The sequence below is a fragment of the Leptidea sinapis genome, chromosome 10, assembly GCF_905404315.1.
Source record: "Leptidea sinapis chromosome 10, ilLepSina1.1, whole genome shotgun sequence".
NCBI lineage: Eukaryota > Metazoa > Arthropoda > Insecta > Lepidoptera > Pieridae > Leptidea > Leptidea sinapis.
The window spans coordinates 14,065,840-14,086,534 of NC_066274.1; the positions used below are offsets into that span (position 1 = coordinate 14,065,840).

A 20,695-nucleotide genomic window follows, 5' to 3' on the forward strand; every position below is an offset into this window, starting at 1 on the left:
TTTTAAATATCTAGACGGCTATGAAATTGACATTACTGATTAAAAAATTAAATAAAATCTAGTCTGTCACGATTTAAACTGTAAACGTTAATCTTTGAACAATATTTTCTAATAAATAAGTTCTTTGAATGAAAGAATTATCTTTTGGTGTGAACGTTGTACCTATCATAAAAACGTAAGTTTTCTTATATATAAAATTAACTTAACTTAAGGAAAATTTGTGACTTTTAAAAACTTACACATTTGTTACTCACTAATAAGCCTACTCCGGGCTTGAGTACTAAATCAAATAATGAAAAAATTCTAATATTATATATTATATTATTTATAACATTACACCTTAGATCATTTATACGTCTAGAAAGACAGAAAGCGACGTGAAAACGTCCAAAAAAAATTGAGGTTGACAGTTAACCTCTATTTTGAGCAATTCACGCACACTAACACAAAGTGTCATACAAATCGTGAGTGTAAGCCGTAGCTTGTCACGCACACTAAACGAATATTCCTGGCCTGTTTTTTTCGGTTGTCTAACAGCTAGAGACTCCATCTAGACGTATTAATTATGTAAGGCTTATATGTAACTATAGATCATCTGGCCTGCAAAAAATTACAAAAGGATGATCTGCTTTTCACCACCAAAATTGCTTGTCGAAGAATAAAAAGCAGAAACTTTGGTTTCTTCAAATGTGAATGCTGTGTTGCATTCCTAGTAGGTATATTTAATTGCAGTATGGCGCATTAACAAAAAAAAAAAAAAAAAAAAAACACAAAAAAAAAACAAACAGTCAAATGATCTCGAATATTTTTGTACAATAATATTTTTTTAAGCAAATGTACAATAAAAAAATAAATACATTAAAATCAGATTTTTATCTGTATATGTGTGTTTAAATATATATAAAAAAAATTTAGACAGAGCATTAATAATCAATATTAAGTTTAAAGTTAGTAACGTATAATGTATTACATAGTTGGAGTATTAGATTAAATAAGAATGTATAAAACCAATCATAAATATTTCATATATAATTGATTGATGATAATAGGCTTGAAATTGTGCTTTTAGCAAAAGTTTTGAAAACATCTAATGTGAGATTACCTTTATTATTTAAATATAGCCTGTTACACACGACACGATATGACGTAGGCTGAAATCTATAGCGTACTTTATTCAGACTTTAATTACGTAAAACTAAGCTGAATGTGATAAAAGGTGAACTCGACATAATATACATTGGGCTATCTTAGCTTCAGCTTAGCATAATTTCAGCTGCTAAATGACTATAAAAACAAAATCAAAGATTATGTCAAGGCTAGGAACCGAACGGCCTTGAGAAATTGAGCAGAGCTAGGCGGCTCTCTCACACGAGATCGCAATAGTTTTAATTCACAATTAGAAGAATTTTTAATTTATCACAAACATAATACAATTTTCTTTACAAAAATAACAAAACTATGTCATGTTAAATTGTATTAGTAAACAGTAAATAATTTTTATTAATTAATTATTATGATTAACATGGCTACAACTGTAAAAGTTAGGGGTACTTTGGTGAATTTTTTTCAAAATTTCTATTAAAGATTGAAAAGTAAAGAAAAAATGATGGACAACTTTTTTTTGTAAAAATAAAAGCTTTATATAAACCGTTAAGTAATGGTTTCAATTGTGCGATATTTTGGCGATTTCTTGGGATAGCGGCCTTAAGCTTACACTCAGCTAATTTATGTTTTGTAAGATAACAAAAGGGTTCTATTCAACATGTTGTTAGTAGTGGATGAACCAGGTATAGTATGATTACTATGAGCCTATCTTATGGCGGCTACATGTTGGAGGTTCTTCTGTGGCTTAGCCGCGACTCAAATGAGTGCCAATGACGTGTTAAAGTTATTTGTAAGCCCAGTTTTTTTTTAATTCCATTGTCATAAGCTGTACTGTGATGGCGTATCATTCGAACTGTCTATAAAGTGCTTTTTCATTTTTTTATGCAAATAAATGTTGAATAATAAATAAATAAGCTGTTAGTGTACAGAACATTGATATTCAAAACGAAGTTTAATCATTTTTGCATTTGCTTTCTAGTTTATGTCGATTACTAACGTGTAAACTTAAACCTAACGTTTCAGTAACTTTGCGTAATAGTATTAAAAATATAATTAAGTGCTCAAATAATACAGACGTGGTCCCCAACTATGGGACTTATGAAAAAGCTCATTGTGACTCAGAGGGCAATGGAGAGGGCTATGCTCGGAGTTTCCGGAGTAGGTTGCGAGATCGAATGACAGAAATGAGGAGATCCGTGATGATTGCGAAATTGAAGTGGTAGTGGGCAGGGCACATAGTTCGATGGACAGATGGCCGTTGAGGGAGTAAAGTCTTCAACTGGCGACCACTTACCGGAAGACGTTATGTTGGTAGGCCCCCCACAAGATGGACCGACGATCTGGTCAAAATCGCCGGAATACGTTCGATGAGGGCAGCGCAGGACCGATCGTCGTGGGAATCTTTTCGTGAGGCCTCTGTCCAGTGGACGTCTTTCGGCAAATGATGGTGATAGTATCATCATTTTCATTTGAGTATTCAAATAAGTATTATTTATGTAATAATTCGGACGGGTTAAAACGCGTTAATACTACTTTATACAATTTCCAGAAACTAAGTGTCTCGATTTCAAACAGTATAAAGAATAGACTAAGCAGAATATACTATCGTATAAACGATCTGCCAGCCCAATTTTTTATACATACACATTGAAAATATGTACGTTAGTTAGTTTGTTTATTGAAAATGACTGTTTACGACTTGTCAATCAAATCGTTTACAGTCACTATAGATTCGCGTTCCTTTTCAATCTTGATGTATTTACGCTAGCATATTGTATCTATGGTATTCGGAACTCACTTAGATCGATGAGAAAGAGTCAGAGTGCTGACTCAAGTCACATTCTACACTATCGATTTCCCCGTACCTCACAAATAGTTATAAATAATGTGATAATCCCTACTTGGAGTAAAGGACATAACTTAAACTCGCTTACGGCCTAACATAGCATTCCATATCAGTACTAAATAAAATTAACCATCTCAAAACGGATCGTGTAAGGCATCCCTTACTATTGAATTTTGCCAAAAGTTCTACCACAAATAAAATCTGCATGATATAAAGAAAAAAATAAAAATTGCTGTTTTACCAATTTTAAATAAAATTTCGCATATATAAGCCAATTATGAAACGTTTAGTGTCAGTTTATAAAATTCACATGTGAATATAAAATACATTGTAAAAATATAAAAAAATATATTTTAAGCTCTAACAATATCTGAAGTATTTCTATTCAAAGTTTAATTTCTTCAACCTTCAAACAATCAATATGTAAGTAACTATGTTTAATATCTATTTAAGCCTAGAATTTCGTAAATAATTAAAGATTTAGAAAGAAACGAATTGTTGCTAAATATTGTTATCCTCATAATCCTTATGAGGAAGCTCATTGACGCTGAAGTCAATGGAGGCTATGCAACAGTTTCAATAAGAGATCGTCACTGACAGACAGATTCCGTTGGAGCAGTATTCCTCGACTAGAGATCAAGTACCGGAAGGCGGACGGACCAGCCTATATGATAGGCTCTCCACAAGATTGACTGACGATCCGGTCAAGATCACTGAGAGTAGGTACGATGAGGGCAGGGCAGGAACAATCGTCTTAGCGTCATCGAGGCCTTTGTCCAGCAGTGTACCTCTTCCGGCTGAACTAAATAATGATTTTTCATTTTCACAGGTGTTGCGGACCGTGTGGACCTTGCGGAGGCTGCTGCGGTGGCTGCTGCTGCCCAAACATCACCATCTACACGTGCTGCACCAAGATCTGTTAACTCCAACAACCGAGTATCTCTAAAACATCATGGCTGATTACTTTACTCGGTCCAATTCCTAGTCTTTGTGATTGTTTTGTCAATAAAAGATAAAATTCAAAAATTTTTTTCATTAACAATATCCTATTTGACATTCAGCTTTTACAGATATCAGACTATACATCTCGGGAAAGAAATGATATTAGGACTGTACTGTCAGTTGGTTGAGATTAATGCATTTCTTGCAAGAGGGATGGCCTGGATATAGCGAAGGCCTTGAATCGCTTACGGACCAAGACGCTCCTCTCAACTTCCGTCTTTTGGGCTTCCCGGGAGCTTACGCAAGTGGACCTCCAGCGTCCTCACTGGCCGCAGCTAACAGGTCGTTGTCGACGGTTATTGCTTGAACCCGAAGCCCGTGAACGCTGTAGTGCCCCAAGGCTGTGTGCTATCTCCAACAGTATGGCTGTTTCTTTTGTAAATCGATTGGGATCAACAACATACATTGCTATGCAGCATGACAGTACTGGTGATTCCATATACATGGGACATGGTCTCCCTCGGGAAATCGTGACCAGTGCCGGGAGAAACTTGTCTTCTATCGAGTCTTCTCTTGAGAAGGTCGCGGAATGGGGTAAATTGAACCTTATCCAGTTTAACCTCCCAGAAGACTCAAGTCTGCGCCTTTACCACTAAAAAAAATCCCATTTGTCGTATCACCGCTCTACAACAACACTTCCCATAAAGCCTCGCCTAGTATTGGAATACTGGGTCTCGAAATCTCTAGCGATTGCCAATTCCACGGGCATCTGGAGGGCAAAGCTAAATTAGCTTCAAAGAAACTTGGCGTCATAAATAGAGCACGGCAGTAAGAGCGTGTCCACACGGCGCGTTGCGTTGCGTTGCGTCGTCGCAACGCAAATATTTTGACGCATAGCCGGCCACACGGGCGCTGCAGCGTTACTATGACGCAGTCAACGTTCCGTCGGCGCAGCGGCGACGCACAGTTGCGGCAAGTATTTTGAAAAAAATTCGCAGTCAGTCTATAGCAAATCATGGATCGGAAAAGACGTCTAGCATTGCTCCTATTACTACGGGTATAAACTGCGTTAAGCGTGCCTCTCGCGTGTCCATACAAAAACGACCCGCGCGTGCCCATGCGCGTGCACACGCTCGTGAGCCCGTCGCGTGATACTTCCGTGCAATGGGGCACGCATGCACGCGACGTGATCACGCATCACGTTGGACGGGTCCACGCGCGAAGCCCGCTAGCGGGTGCACGCGCGTGCTTGTTCAGTTGACAGCGCTATCTCGAACCGACCGCACGCGCGTGCCCGGCCCATAACAAAAAATGACAAATTTTGATACAGAAAGGGTAATTGTTGAAGTTCAGTGTCGTCCTGCCATATGGGACCAATCAAGCGAAATATTTAAAGACCGGGACGCTAAATCAAAAGCATGGCTAGACATTTGTAAAGTACTGTTTGAAAATTTTGATGACTGGAGTGAAGCAGAAAAAAACATACAAGGTAAGTACCTACACTCTTTTTTTATTTTATAATAACGTAGGTTAGGTAAACTATTCTTTGCGCCTAATTTTTATTTTTAATAATCTATGCAATTAGTTATATATAATTAGTTATTTCAATTGTATTTGTGTCAATTAAATGTTTTCAACAATTAATCCAACTATAAAATTAAAACTCGGAATATTTACAATAATTTACCTATGTAAATATAAAATCATGCTTATATTCAAAACTAGTGCAGAGATACTGCGTATTTCTGAACATTGTGAAATTCGTGTGAACAATGTCCCATAATATTGGTATGGTTTTATATAATTATTGCTCGATAAATTCCAAAGTTCTTTCTTTCGGCCACGCGGTCGCCGCCATTTTGCGCGTCACGAGACAACCAGTATGTTCACGACTGCGAGCTTCACACTACTTCACACTATCGGTGTATTTAGGGTTCAAAATCATTTTAGGGCAGAAACAGTGGATCGGTAGGTAAATAAATAAAACAATTATCAACTAAAATATTTATTATATTGGTTTTAGAATTGGGCTAGTAACTTTGTAAAATAAGCGTGCGTTTTGTAGTTTTGTAGGTTTTTCTTTGACATCTCTCAACTTTAGTTTACAACAATCTAAGTTATTTGGTTACATCCTATGATTTTATATAACTAGATTAGTTATACGCCCGCTTTCAAAGGCAAGAGCAATGGAAGGTAATTGCCTACCATGCAGTTAGTCACGCTCCAATCGGTGTCGCGTCTACATGTGTTTGAGTACCAATAATATTTTAGTAAAAAAGATGCCTACTTGTGTTTTTAGACACTGTACAAACTACACATCACTGGATGTGTAATGAAAGAAAAAAAGTTTCATTTTATGCGTAATTACATAACATTTTACCTATTTAATGTAAGAATACTGAATTTCTTATAATTTTCGACTGTCATGGCGGCGCAACTGGTTACATCCGATGAATTTAACAAATAAAATCATTAGGTATAAAATGTCTGCTATGCTGCTGTCAAAATATGCCTGCTATGTTAATAAAAAATGTGTGGTAAAAAACCGTGAAAATTCAATTATTGAATGTACATAAATTATAAAAAAGCCTTCAATAAATACTGCGATCTTGCCATGACAGCTGTCCGTCTGCAACGAAATAATCTGCGAAGCTATCGCGTAATGTATACGAATCTCTGTGGGTATTTCCAATTAACCCCCGAACTGAACGTATATGGTCTGGTATAATGACAATATCATGAAAGTCATTAATTTGACTTCTTGATCTTATAAAATTATGCAAAATACAAATTGTTTTAAGAAAACAAATTGCTTTGTCTTTTCCAACGTTCAATGGACGATGGAGTATGCGAAATTTATTAGCCATGATACCAAATGTACACTCAATATAACGTCGCGCTCTCGTTAACCTATAATTGAATATTTTTTTTTTGTAGTTTAAATCGAGAGCTCGAGCATATGGCCGCATGACATGGCTAGATAACCCAAATGCTTCATCTCCTACAATAATATAGGGCAAAGCTGCGGTTGCAGCAATGTTGGTTGGTTTATCATTGTGTATTACGGGCAATGCTTTGGCAGGAGGAATATCTATTAAGTCATTGTTGATTTGTTCGTACAATCGGCTTTGTGTGAAAATTGCGGAGTCAGATTCTTTACCCTGCACTCCCACGTTTATATAGGTAAACTCATAGTTGGCGTTACACATTGCAAGCAGTACAATAGAATAGTAATGCTTATAGTTGTAATAGAGGGAACCACTATGTGGAGGTCTTATAATGCGTATATGTTTTCCGTCTATTGCACCTATGCAGTTAGGAAACTGGGCTTGCGTTAAAAAACCTTTTTCAGTCTCTACCCATAGCGCACGGGAAAATTTTGGTATACATTCTTCCTTTAACCTTTCAATTATAATTTGACAAACTTCTGTTACTATTTTTCTGACCGTGGTTAGTCCTGTCTGATACGCCAGATGAATATCGACGAAGGTATGTCCACTAACTAAATATCTGTAATAAAATAAAATACCTGTGTTATTGTTTCAGTGAAAAAGCTGCAGCAAAGATGGAAAACTGCAAGAGACACTTATATAAGAGTGAGGTCTACTAAAAAAAAACTTAAATCAGGCTCCGGTTCCAGGGCAAATAAAACATACGTTTACTATAACATGCTGTCATTTTTAGATTCAAACTCGAATACTCAAGGAGAAGAATCGGCAGACAATTTTAATCAGTCAGTAGAGCAAAACGCGTCACCGAGAACTTCACAAAATAATACGATTATTGAAGAAGATTTGATTAATGTACCTAGCACCAGCTCCAGCGTTACCAAAGAAACACGATCTTCCAAGAAACGTAAGTGCGAATCGCCAACTGATTTCGAATTAGAGTTGTTAAATTACGTGAAGAATAACACTGCAGATAATATGGACGAAGACTTGAATTTTTTTAAGTCATTATTACCAACTGTAAAAAAATTGAGTTGCTTTAAAAAATTATTATTTCGTACGAAAGTATTACAAGCTTTAATTGATATTGAAAAAGAAATGATTATTACCATTGATGACCTTTCATTAACGCAAAATACGGTAACGAATGATTTAGAATCCTTAAATGTAAGATCAGATACGAACAATGAATAAATAGGTAACAAGAAAGACTTTGAAGATTTGATTAAGACTGTTTAATTATTAAGAACAAAAGAAAGAGAAGAACATGAAGAACTATTTAAGTTAGTAAAAAGCGCAATTTTATATTTATATTTTTCTGGTCTCATGTGCAATTATTATGATATACAAGGGCATTCGCCAAAAGTTTACAAGCCTTGAGGTGTCATGTTCATAAGGAAAGAAACGGGGTCGATTCGGACACTTTTATCTTAAACCCTATTTTGGGGTCAAATAAAAAAGTGTATCAATAGACCCCTTTTTTACTTAATGGACCTTTTTTTTGAACCTACTCATAACATTGCTCCTTCATATGTCCTCTTCTTAAATTTAATCTTTTATGTAGTAAACTGTGATTATGATTGTGATGATAAATAAGAATTTAAAATAATATTAGTACCCGATCTAGTAATAGAAGGGAATAATTAATAAGGGAAATATTCATATGTAAAAACTTGCAATCAATATGCGTCATTATAATTAATACTTTGTAAGGTAGGTATATTATTATAATTAAGACATTTAGACTTATTGTACTGTTTTAACTGTTATTGTGTTTTTTTATTTTAAACTTGAACCTGTGATTTTATTAGTGTATTTCAAATGAATAATCAATGACTAATTGTAACGTAGCGTTTATGCAAGACACTGTGATGACTGTTGTGATTAAGTATATAAAAAAATAAGTGAATAAGTAGGTATAGATAAAAAAAAACGAAAAAGATAAAACTGTGTAATTTAGAAATAACAAAATATAATTAATAAATATAAGAAACTGTGATTAATATGATGATTAATAAGTGTGCGGTTATGTGTTTCGGTCCGTGAACCACATCAAGAAAAACATTTTAAGCCATATTCAGGTGTCACTGCCGAAACAATAAGAACTTCTTCTTCTTTCTTGCTTGATGTGGCTAAACAGTAATGTGACTTACATAAATTGGCAAAAAATATGAGTGTTCTAAACTTTTGTTAAATAATGACTGTTTTTTTACATGAATAAAGATGATTATTAATATCGAAATGTCTTTACTTACCGCAATGTCATTGCAAATCGTTCCATTGGTGATACGATTGACGTAGATTTCAATCGTAGATTGTTAGTCTTCAAATAGGGCTCCAGTTTTGAATATAATTCATCATAGACTTGTAATGAAACTTTAAAATATTTGAAAAAAAACCTTTCATTTTTTCTTAATATACCAAACTTCACCACGAATTCCCCGCACAGTAACCTAGATTCAACGAACGGGCTTACTGGCTGGCGTCTTTTTTTGGCAATTCGTCGTCGCCGTCGTCTTGATAAATAATACAACATTAATTTATCCATTATTACTTATTCGACTGTACACCTCCAACGTCAAAATTGTACTGAGAAAACTGCGTACGCGGATGCACGCGCCGATGCCCGCGCATAAGCACGCGAACGTGCTCACGTGCGTGCACCAGAAGCGTGGCCCGCGACGTGCTCACGTGCGTGCACACGCTTAACGCAGTTTATGCCCTAAGTCACCGCCGAAATCGACGCAAGATCACAAGACGGTACTGGATCAGTCCTTTCATTTCATTAAGAAATCGTGATGGACAGTTTTTTTTTTTAGAATATCGGGAGTTGCTATTAGACGAAAAGAAGTTTTATAATTTTTTTAGAATGAGTGTATCCAGCTTCGAATGTTTATTGAAGTCCTTAGAACCACACATACGAAAAAACTATACTAATATGAGGAATCCAGTGGAACCAGTAGAAATGCTGGGAATCACTTTAAGGTAACTATATAAATATATTTAAGTAATAAAAATATAACAGTTTTTTTGGTTTGTTTAATTAGTAATCAACTCACAAATAATCAGCAATTGTCATAATTTTAAATTTAGACATTATTTAAGAGAGTAATCAACTCACAAATAATCAGCAATTGTCATAATTTTAAATTTAGACATTATTTAAGAGAGATATCATCCAGTAATTACAAATTAGAAAAATCGTATTCAGTTTCTTCACTTGCTTGAGATGTTTCTGGAGATGTAATTGAATTATTAAAATCAGAAATGTATGTACTTTGAAAATTTGCTGTTTGATACCCATATGGTGGTTGGTGAGACGTTGATGGGCCACTCACATATGATGATGTTTGTCCATACCGCATTTCATCTATAATTTGTATAACTTTACTTTGGAAACGGAGAGTTTCTCGGTCGGAAAATTCTTGAATAGATGGCAATATAGCTCTGAAAAAGGACATATGGCGATTTTCCGGCTCCTTGAGAAGTTTTAGTCCTTCTCTTTCAAACTCATCCATTTGCATTGCCCTTTTGCGCGCGACTGGAACATAGCGCGGAGTGTTGTCTGTGGTAATGTCATCATTTGTAGACGTAGATTCATTGTTGATTTCTCTAGGCGAGTCTAAGCTAGATTCGGTGGCATTTTGTTCCACTTTTCTCAAAAAAAGGAGTTGATTGTATAAATGATACTTCTTCAGTTTCGTAGCGCCCGAGCCCGATTTTGATGCTTCTTTTAATTTTTTTGAATATCTGAAGTAATTATCTTTTACACTTCTCCATTTTTTTATTAAATCATTACCTGCAAAACCAATAGTAAACATGATTTAATAATTTATACATAGTGAATTTCTCGATAAAATTTAATGACATATTCAGATATCGTTAACAAACACTATGTGACCGACTCTGGAATCGTGAAAATATAACAGCTGTTACATACAAAAAGCAATACCTACTGAATCAAAATGTATGCAACAGCTGCTATTTTTTTCGCGATTCTAGAATTAATTGGTTACATAGAGAAAGTTATTTGCTATCGATGTCTGAATATGTCAGTATTTTTTTTCGGGTATCTATCTATCTCATAAATGCATATTATAATAATTATTTTCTTTTCAGATACCTAGGAAGTGGAAATTCAATAACTGATTTACATTTCAAATTCAAACGGGGAAAATCTACTATTGCATATATAATACAAAGAGTTTGTCGTGCTATATGGACCAATCTTCTTCGAGACAACATCCCTGAACTGACAACTGAAAGTTTCCAAACAATAGCGAGGGGTTTTGATGTAAAGGCAAATTTTCCTCAATGTGTTGGTGCCATCGACGGCAAACATATCCGCGTGTGTAATCCTGCAAATAGTGGCTCACTTTTTTTTAATTATAAAGCCTTTTTTTCGATTGTGTTGCTAGCTATTGTGGATTCAAATTACAAATTCGTATTTGTCGACATCGGTGCATACGGAAAAGAATGCGATTCAACCATATTACAAAATTCTAAACTGTACGAGCTAATGATTAACAACAACTTACCACTACCTCAACCCCAGCCACTCTCTGGTAGCAATATACCAACCCCGTATGTATTTGTGGGTGACGAAGCTTTTGGACTGAGCAAACATATTATGCGTCCATATGGCGGTCAAAATCTCGACTTACAACAAAAGGTTTTCAATTACCGTCTAAGCAGAGCCAGAAGATATGTCGAATGCGCTTTTGGGATTATGGCTAACAAATGGCGCATTTTTCACAGACCGATAGACGTGTCCTATGACTTCGCTACTGACATTATAAAAGCATGTTGTGTATTACACAATTTTGTCGCTGATCGAGATGGTTTTAGACAAAGAGATAAATTTGCTATAAGTGTTCATGAATTTCTCCCAATACAACCCGTACATGAAGAACAGACAGCACCGAATGTCATAAGACAGCAATATGCGACCTATTTTATGACTAGAGGAACTCTGCCTTGGCAGCTAAATAAGGTATAATTGTATTATGAGGGTTTTCAAGATTTTCTTGCACCGCCAATTCCGCGATCAGTAAAAAAATAATATTTTATACCTACTCAGCGTAGTCTAGGTTAGTTTTGAGCTAAGTAATAAAATAGTACTCACGCTAATCTAAATTCCCTAAGTTTTAAAATTTTAGAGTGTCGAGATATTAATTTTGTACTGATCGCGGAATTGGCGGTGCAAGAAAATCTTGAAAGCCCTCTTAAATAAAAAAAAAAATAAATATCTGTACTGTGAACTCACCAACTTTATTTTTTCGTTCAGCTGTGAAATTCTCGTAATCAGGAAATAAAACTTTTGATATGTCTTCCCAGGCTTTTGTTTTTATATTTTTATTTTTAAAATCTACGTTTGACTTGTCCCATATAATTTCCCTTTCCTGTATCAATGTAATCAAGTAATCTATGTCAATTTCTTCAATGGTATTCATTTTACCCTGCAAATAAAACTAATTACCCTGCAAATAAAACTAAATACAAAAACGTAAACGTAAAACGAAATGAGCTTCCGTGTATCCTCTCTGTCAACGCACAAGCAACTGAGCGCTGACGCTCCGACGTCGCACGAGTACACCCCCTCCCGCTTCGTCTCGGGGGCTGCTGTCCGTCATGTGTGCGTTGCGACGACGCAGCGCGCCGTGTGAACACCTTGGTTATTTGTATGTAAAACAACGCAGTGGTAGCGCTGCGTCGACGCAACGCTGACGCAACGCGCCGTGTGGACTGGCTCTAAGGCTGCCAGTCCACCAGAGCGGAGCGAGGCAGCGGAGCCGAGAAACGGACTAATGCGGAGTGGAGTTGCGTACTGTGACTGTCCACCGGAGCGGAGCGAGGCTGCGGAGCGGAGTGAGGAAGTAATGCGGAGCGGAGTTGCTGTGTTTTTCAATATGCGGAGCTAGGCAGCAAGTACGCGACGAGTGATTTCGAGCTCCCGGCGTGGGGCGATTGGTTTAATTCTACGCGAAATGTCAGTGATAGCAGACATGCCATCGAAAAAGTTGATACATTATTACCTTACATTGCTTGAGGAAGAAGAGTTGGAGTCAGAAGAAGCCGAAATACTTACCATATACCATTTGAACAATTCTATGAGGAAACATAGATTTTGGTTAAGAAATCATATCAAACATCGTTCAGAACACAGTGAATATTTTACTTTTTTCCAAACAGCTGATGAAGAAACTTTCGAAAATTCTTATAGAGTTTCAAGATGTACTTTTTATGAACTTCACTCCCTGATTGAACCATATATTCGGAAACAAGACACAAATTACAGAAATTCAATTAGTAGCCGTGAAAGATTAGCGGTGTGTTTAAAGTAAGTACACATTTTAAATCAAAGTAACTTTTATTTTTGCATACAGTTATAGAAGCCATGTTATATTAATTTAAAAATCGTAATCTGTCTCAAAATTGACCGCATTTTCATTGGGTTCTGTTGGCTCTGCTGCAGATGTTTCAATATCCTGGGTTGTTGGAATTTGTAAAGCGCTAGGATTAATGATACTAGTGTTAATATTATCTGAAGCACTAGGAATATTGACACTAGTGTTGGTATTATCTGAAGCACTAGGAATATTAAGACTAGTGTTGATATTATCTGAAGCACTAGGAATATTGATACTAGTGTTGATATTATCTGAAGCACTAGGAATATTGATACTAGTGTTGATATTATCTGAAGCACTAGGAGTATCGATACTAGTGTTGATGTTATCTGATGTAGGTGTTGAGCCTGTAGAATAACCATAATTATTCGGAGAATACCAACTATGTTGAAGATTACTTTCTTCAGCTGACATTACCGCATTAAAGCAGGTTTTTTTAATTTTAAGTTGAAAATAATACGGCAGCTTTTTTGTCGATGCAGCCAAATTTAAAAAAAATAAGTCTATTTCATCGTATTTATCACTGGCTGACATCATGTTTTTAAGTTCTATCCGTTCTCGTTCCAACACTTCGCGGCGTTCTTGATTTTTTTTTAAATAATCTAGAATTTCATCGTTCTTTCTTTTTTTGGATGTTGATGGAAGAGATTCCGAAGCTGTTGGATTCTTAGGATCATCGGCAGAAGGAAGATTATTTGAATTTGATGGCAAAAAATTGCATGATTCCCGTGAACTCTCTTCAATGGTATTTGGCGGATTTGAAGTTTCGCTTACTGAGTGGTCCAGGGGCGTAAAATTTGTTGACCGGTCTCTGTTACTCATGTAAGGCAATAAAAATGACATGGCTTTTTGATATTTCCATTCTTTTCGTTGTTTTCTAGCCTGTCCACTCCTTGTTGCATTTTGTCTTTTTAAGGCATCCCGATGGTTATCTCTCAGTTGTTTCCATCGCGACTTGGCAGTTGTAACTGAAACAATCAACAAACACAAAAATGTATTACATGGTCTATTTATGACAAAAATATTACATCACTTACGCGAAGTACAATTAAATACGTTTTTTTTTAGGTATTTAGCAACCGGCCAGTCATTTACAACGATGGGAGAGAATTTTAGAATTGGATTGAAAAGTGTATCAAGAATTGTTGAGGAGGTTTGTGATGCTTTATGGAATATATTGCAACCTCTTGTCATGTCACAACCAACAGAAAACGACTGGAAAGAAATCGCAAAAGATTTTGATGAACTATGGCAATTTAAAAATTGTATAGGTGCTCTTGATGGCAAGCACGTATATATCAAGGCTCCCTCGAAAACCGGGTCCTCGTTTTTCAACTACAAAAAGAGATTTTCTGTAGTATTGATGTGTTTAGCTGATGCCAAAAGGAAAATCATAATGGCTGATGTGGGATCTATGGGAAGATTTTCTGATGCAGGAATTTTTGATAACAGCATTTTCGGAAAGAGTCTAAAAGAAAAGAGATTGAATTTACCTCAGCCGGTACCATTTTATCAAGGTGGAGCAAAAATGCCGTTCGTATTTATAGGAGACGAAGCTTTTCCATTAATGGAAAATTTTATGAGGCCTTACCCACGTGATGGACTTAACGCAGAAAAAAAAATTTTTAATTACCGATTATCAAGAGCACGTCGTATTGTTGAGGCAACTTTCGGTGTATTGACGAGAAAGTGGTACGTGTATCATAAAGATTTTGAATGCAAAATAGAAACAGTTGACAAGGTAATAAAAGCAACATGTGTTTTGCACAATTATTTAATTCAAAGACAACCTAATTATATAAACAATATTGAAAATAACATGGAGCAATCATTATTATCAGTTGGTGATATTATAGAAACACAACATTCTAGTAACGATGGTTATCAAGTTCGTGAAATGTATTGTTCATACTTTAATAATCAGGGGAAGGTACCATGGCAAGATACTCGAATTTTGAAAAGAATCTATAATAGTCAGTGATGTGAGACAGATATAGATAATTTGGCCAGCTGCGGACATTATTTAACTATTTAGGCTATTACATTATATAGGCTATTTTGTTAAATAAAAAAAAAGATATCAATATGTACCTACTAGAAGGTATTATAAAGATACATATTATTTACCATCCGATATGTTTGTTTCAATGATAATTTGGTCCCACGCAGCATCTTTTGTTTCGTTGCATTTGTAAAATTCTGAAGATGTGTTCCAAATGCACGGAAACTTTTTCACACTTTCAATAAGTTTTTCATCCATTATCTTCGGTCACATACGCACTGGTCGGAATACGGCGGCACACTGCCGGCGCAAAGTGCGCCCGCGCCCGCACTCGCTTCCCCGCTCCGCATCCCCGCACGTTTCCCCGCTCCGCATCCCCGCACGTTTCCCCGCTCCGTTTCCCCGCTCCGCATACCGGTTTTATATGAAATTTTAAACTAGCTCGCAAGTCCCTGTCCACTTAAGAGGAGCGGAGATTTTGTGCAATCCTATTGGTTAATATTTCTCCGTTTCTCGGCTCCGCTGCCTCGCTCCGCTCTGGTGGACTGGCAGCCTAATTCTATCCGGTCTACATTCTACCGCTCTACAAAGCGCAGGTCCGGCCACACATGGAGTATTGGTGTCATCTCTAATCTGGCGCATCCCAGTATCAGCTCGATCCATTAGACTGCGTGCAACGCAGAGCAGCTTGAATTGTCGGGGACTCAATGCTCTCAGAACGGTTGGATCACTTGGTGTTGCGTAGAGACATCGCTTCATTGTCTTCTACAGCATTTATCACGGAGTGTTACGAAGAGCTGTTTCACCTGATTCCGGCTGAATTTCACCTTCGCACGACACGCCACAAGTTTATAATCCCCATTATCTGGATGTGTCAGCATAAAGAAAATTAAAGAAGCCTAACTTGTCAATTTTCTTGGTATTACTTTAGACAGCAACTTGTCCTTCAAGTCACATGTTGAAAAAATTAGCAAAAATATTAACCAACATGTATTTGTCCTCAGACGCGTATCAAAAACAAGAGGTGAAAAAACAACGCTAATGGCATATCATGCATTCGTGGTTTCAGCTTGTGATTTGAAGATTTGGATTGGTCATATGGGGCAACTCGGTGAGCACTGGGCATTTATTTATTGGACAGAAGAATTTTTTAAGGGGGTTTGTGTAGCCGGCCCCCTAGATTGTCGACCTCTATTTAAGAAATTGAAAATTCTATCGCTGCCATGCCTATACATTTATGAGATAAGCCTATTTGTGCAAAAGCATGTGTAATTTCTATACAAAAAAGCCAGGTTTTAAACACAAGGTATCCAAATAGACTCATAATTCCCTTCTGTAGAACTGCATCTTTTAGTAGAAATTGTTACAGCACGTCTATGAAAATATAAATTGCGTAATTGAAATATTACCTTTCAGAGTTTTTTAAAAGAAGACTGCACCAGTGGTTATTAAATAAGTGCTTCTGCCTTCATTATAATTATGCATTAGTCTATTTGATAATAATATTTGTAAATTAAATACTTTAATGATATTGAATTTACTAACATTATACATAATTAAATTATTTACGTCTTATAATATCTTTAAATTTTAATGATAGATTAGTGAAATCCGACATATTTCAGTATAACAGTAATGTGTTTGGTATTTAGACAATTTTATAACATATTTTGCATGTCAATTGACGAAACATATTGGATTATCAATAATACTATGTTAAAATCTTAAGTACAATGTTTCTTGTAAATAAAATTTCATTATATTTCAACACTGCGGTTTTTAAGGAGCTTTCTTCCACGTACTACAAAATTGTGGAATGAGCTTCCTTGTGCGGTGTTTCCGGGACGACACGACATGGCTACCTTAAAAATAAGCGCGTATAGCTTCCTTAAGGGAAGGTAACGCTCCTGTGATTCCTCTGGTGTTGCAAGAGAATGTGGGCGGCGGTGGTCACTTAACACCAGGTACGCTCGTTTGTCCTCCTTTTACATAAAAAAAATCACAAATGCCTCTTGTGCGTCTTATGTAATTTTATGACAAAAGTCCGTTGGATGACTCTAACTCCTGTGCTCAAAGACAGTATTGCTGATGACATATACAAGGAGCGTGCAGGTCTCTCTCGAGAAATGGTCGGAAGAAATTAGTCGCGGAATTGGATGAACAATGAACCTTGTCCAATTCAAACCCCAGAAAACTATGACGCGTGGATGTCTGTTATCGAATTTACTTGCTCTCTTGAATTTCTACTTAAAGAACCCCAAGGAAGGCTAAGGCCGCACTGCGGTCTTTACCCGGGAGCGGCTGACCGCTCTAACCGCACTGCTAACTACACTCAGACACCACGATTATAAGCCGTGAAACCAACCGCGACTTTCAGGTTGAAAATGGATTTCAAAATAGCAATATTGTTGCTTTGATACTAAGAATACTAGCCAAAACATGTTCATTTTTCATGTAGCTCGCTCTCCTCATTTATCTCTTATTACCCTTTTGCAGTGGAAAACAGCCGACAAAATTATTGGTGTAAACTCGAAAGCTATTTCATACTACTTGTACTCGTTTGCTCGTTACGCCCCTCTCACCTCGTTCTGAAGAAATATTGCTATGTAATGTCATTGCGAGTCAAACGTCATAAGGAGTTCCTTATTGAATCCACTCCGCTAACTAGAACTGAGCGAGTTCATTTCAACTCTTTCGGCTCGCTGAATCCTTTCCCCTCAACCATTTAGTCCAAGTAGTCCTTAAAAGGTCAGCTCCGTTCCCAGTGGAAAAGCGGCTTAACGCTACAGGAAATGGACGCTTACAATAATGAACTTTTAGAGAAAAACAATCCAACATCGCAAAAACAGGTCCTAGTTGATATAACAAGAGTTATAAATAAAAATTATTATTGTTAGAACACAATTCAGAACATATACATGTGAAAGAAAATAAAAGAAGTTGTGAGTAAAATATTCTATTATTTAACTTAATTCTTTACACAATATCAATGTTATAAATTAACAACTAGAGCATAATTGAAACGCACTGTTAAACGAAGTTATTTCAGTAAAACCAAAGAATATAGCAACAAGTGAACCCAACAGACGTTGTCCTGTACACACGTCTTAAATTTGAAAATTCGGTCCAGAAGTTAGGAGGAGATCACTAACATACGTAGGAGAATTATCTTAACCAATCTCAATTTCACTGGAACACTAAAAAAATCATCAAAATCAGTCCAGCCATTTAGGAGGTAGTTTATTTTGTGAATCTAAGCTATCCTCGAATCCACTTGAACATACACAGAAAATTTTTTTCAAATCGTTCTAGCCGTTTAGGAGTTCACTGTCAACACACGTACAGAAGAATTATATATATACTAGCTGATCCAGCAAACGTTGTATTGCCGATATTAAAATCGCGATACAAAAGTGTTGATCGTAGATGGGTGAAAATTTGAAGTTGTATGTATTTTTTAATGTTGACTCATACTTGATTATGAGTATTATATATTAGTATATATATATATATATATATACTAGCTGACCCAGCAAACATTATATTGCCATATAAATTAATTTAAAAAAAATTTAGGGATGCAACCGATCCTCAGACCTACCGAATATATCGTTATTATTATTTTATTCGATTGCCATCTTGCAACCCTATTGCGGATCTGTGGATGGAATAGAATATTATCGCGAAAAATCGCGATACAAAAATAGGTGTCCATCATAGAGGGTTGAAAATTTAGGGTTGTATATATTTTGTTTGCTGTATTATAAAAAAATAAAAACAAAAAATTTTGCCCAAAAAAATAGAAAAAAAAAATTTGGGGTGGACCGTTAACATTTTTGGGGGATGAAAATTATATGTTGTCCGATTCTCCACCCTAGCCGATATGCATGCTAAGATTCACGAAAATCGGTGGAGCCGTTTCGGAGGAGTTCAATTACGTACACCGTGACACGAGAATTTTATATATAAGATAGGCAATAGTACAAGTACTTGGGAGTCCCTACTGGATAGTAACGCTGGCGTGGACGGTAAGTGTACTTTCGATTTTGATACCTACACGGAGAGTGAGATCTATCTATTCTTGTACTCAAATCTCTGACAAACTGTATATACAGACAAAGGCTTGTCTGTATATACAGTTTTTCGCGAAATTTTGTGATAAATATATCTACGTTTTATGACTGTCTGAAACCAATTCTACGAAATTTGAAATTTTCGTCTGTCCATGTCTCTGTCTGTATGTTTAAACCTCAACGTTGTCCTCTAGAAACCGTAATAGCGCAATCTTAAAAAAAATCAGCAATAACATTCCAATAACTAGGTATCCAAATTAAATCTACCAGGATCTACGTAACGGCATCTTTACAGTACTATTATGAGAGTTAGTGCGCAATAACTGTTGATATATCTGTAAAGAAGGCATCATATATTATCGAATTGTCTAGAATTCCGGAAGGTGTCCCCTGCTGAACAAAGGCCTTCCCCAAAGATTTCCACGACGATCGGTCCTGCGCTGCCCTCATCCAACTTATTCCGGCGATCTTGACCAGATCGTCGGGCCATCTTGTGGAGGGGCCTACCAACACTGCTTTTTCCGGTACGTGGTCGCAATTCGAAGACTGCCATCTGTCATACATAATATATCAGCCATTGACGTATAGCTGTTGATAATCGTCTGCTAAACGGAAGTAAAACGTTTAGTCGTCTGTAAGAATAAAACAACTTAAATCTCCACTACATATTAGATATATTATTGTAACAGATGTAACAAAGTACTGTGAGTTATCCTGAATAGACAAACACGTTGGTACCTAGCTCCTTTACCCGAATTTTTAGGAGCCACATTAAATCCAAGTTTTATTTGCAAGGGATGGTAACTTTCAGAGATGCCTCACTATTTTCAGAAACTTTGACTAAGAACAGTTTTATTAGAGGAAAAAGAACAATTGGCTCACGCAATATAAAATGGAAATCACTCACTCAATATCCTAATACTACTGATACTATTTACAGTAGGCGAATTTACCGCTATTCTCCTCATCTTTGCGTTTCATTGTGCATTATACCTTGCGTTTGCCGTTTGACCTAATTGCAACAATTCATCTTTCGCACAACATGATTTTAACTTGGATATCATACGCACCATCTGGATGGCTGCCGGTGGGCAATTTTCAAGGAATATCTTCCATGGTTAGCCTAACTATGGAGTGAGCTTCCATGCGGAGTGTTTCCGCTCCTGTGATTCTGACGTTGTAGAAGAATGTGGGCAGTGGTTATCACTTAACATCAGGTGACCCGTATCCTTGTCCTCCACTACCGTAAGAAAATTCCCTTTCTTTCCTCACTCAAGGGGTCTCCGTGTGTAATCTGTTATGTACAGTCCTGAAAACAACTACAACAATCAGGAATTTAATATTTAGACGGCTTCTGGAATACATGCCAT

The 20,695-nt window shown here is 36.4% G+C and overlaps 5 protein-coding genes and 2 long non-coding RNA genes across 8 annotated transcripts in view; 4 read left to right on the forward strand and 3 right to left on the reverse strand.

The window, feature by feature from the left end:
* Positions 1-86: 86 nt before the first annotated feature.
* On the forward strand, positions 87-16,719 carry LOC126966374 (uncharacterized). The gene is made up of 3 exons (XR_007729723.1): positions 87-175; positions 16,257-16,363; positions 16,669-16,719. It is a non-coding gene; the product is annotated as an uncharacterized LOC126966374 (long non-coding RNA).
* On the forward strand, positions 3,236-3,976 carry LOC126966365 (uncharacterized). The gene is made up of 2 exons (XR_007729713.1): positions 3,236-3,373; positions 3,780-3,976. It is a non-coding gene; the product is annotated as an uncharacterized LOC126966365 (long non-coding RNA).
* Positions 4,724-9,101, forward strand: LOC126966345 (uncharacterized). Its single transcript, XM_050810344.1, has 2 exons — positions 4,724-5,381; positions 7,439-9,101. The coding sequence occupies exons 1-2, from the start codon at positions 5,204-5,206 to the stop codon at positions 8,032-8,034; spliced, it is 774 nt and encodes a 257-aa protein (XP_050666301.1). The 5' UTR covers positions 4,724-5,203; the 3' UTR covers positions 8,035-9,101.
* On the reverse strand, positions 5,882-9,388 carry LOC126966331 (uncharacterized). Its single transcript, XM_050810321.1, has 2 exons — positions 9,096-9,388; positions 5,882-7,402 (listed from the first exon to the last, which is right to left on the reverse strand). The coding sequence occupies exons 1-2, from the start codon at positions 9,386-9,388 to the stop codon at positions 6,484-6,486; spliced, it is 1,212 nt and encodes a 403-aa protein (XP_050666278.1). The 3' UTR covers positions 5,882-6,483.
* The window catches only part of LOC126966343 (uncharacterized), a 109,343-nt gene continuing 98,509 nt past the window's right edge, over positions 9,862-20,695 (reverse strand). The window contains exons 2-3 of one of the 2 annotated variants that reach the window (XM_050810341.1): positions 12,107-12,299; positions 9,862-10,639 (exon numbers count right to left, since the gene is read on the reverse strand). In XM_050810341.1, the coding sequence (XP_050666298.1) occupies positions 10,026-10,639; positions 12,107-12,293 (801 nt within the window). In that variant the 5' untranslated portion in view covers positions 12,294-12,299 and the 3' untranslated portion in view covers positions 9,862-10,025. Of the gene's footprint in view, positions 10,640-12,106; positions 12,591-20,695 lie in introns of those variants that run through there. The other variant, XM_050810340.1, reaches the window with a different exon arrangement.
* On the forward strand, positions 12,623-15,315 carry LOC126966327 (uncharacterized). The gene is made up of 2 exons (XM_050810316.1): positions 12,623-13,180; positions 14,319-15,315. Exons 1-2 carry the CDS (start codon positions 12,828-12,830, stop codon positions 15,229-15,231), a joined length of 1,266 nt encoding a protein of 421 aa, XP_050666273.1. The 5' UTR covers positions 12,623-12,827; the 3' UTR covers positions 15,232-15,315.
* Positions 13,192-15,517, reverse strand: LOC126966334 (uncharacterized). The gene is made up of 2 exons (XM_050810325.1): positions 15,378-15,517; positions 13,192-14,218 (listed from the first exon to the last, which is right to left on the reverse strand). The coding sequence occupies exons 1-2, from the start codon at positions 15,508-15,510 to the stop codon at positions 13,251-13,253; spliced, it is 1,101 nt and encodes a 366-aa protein (XP_050666282.1). The 5' UTR covers positions 15,511-15,517; the 3' UTR covers positions 13,192-13,250.

Excerpts from the sequence above, each read along its gene's own strand:
- LOC126966345 (XM_050810344.1), top strand. The coding sequence starts at position 5,204 with ATGACAAATTTTGATACAGAAAGGGTAATTGTTGAAGTTCAGTGTCGT. Across the intron at positions 5,382-7,438 it reads AGCAGAAAAAAACATACAAG|TGAAAAAGCTGCAGCAAAGA; the intron begins GTAAGTACCTAC and ends TTATTGTTTCAG.
- LOC126966331 (XM_050810321.1), bottom strand. The coding sequence starts at position 9,388 with ATGGATAAATTAATGTTGTATTATTTATCAAGACGACGGCGACGACGA. Across the intron at positions 7,403-9,095 it reads CGATTTGCAATGACATTGCG|ATATTTAGTTAGTGGACATA; the intron begins GTAAGTAAAGAC and ends ATTTTATTACAG.
- LOC126966327 (XM_050810316.1), top strand. The coding sequence starts at position 12,828 with ATGTCAGTGATAGCAGACATGCCATCGAAAAAGTTGATACATTATTAC. Across the intron at positions 13,181-14,318 it reads AGATTAGCGGTGTGTTTAAA|GTATTTAGCAACCGGCCAGT; the intron begins GTAAGTACACAT and ends GTTTTTTTTTAG.
- LOC126966334 (XM_050810325.1), bottom strand. The coding sequence starts at position 15,510 with ATGGATGAAAAACTTATTGAAAGTGTGAAAAAGTTTCCGTGCATTTGG. Across the intron at positions 14,219-15,377 it reads TGAAACAAACATATCGGATG|TTACAACTGCCAAGTCGCGA; the intron begins GTAAATAATATG and ends TGATTGTTTCAG.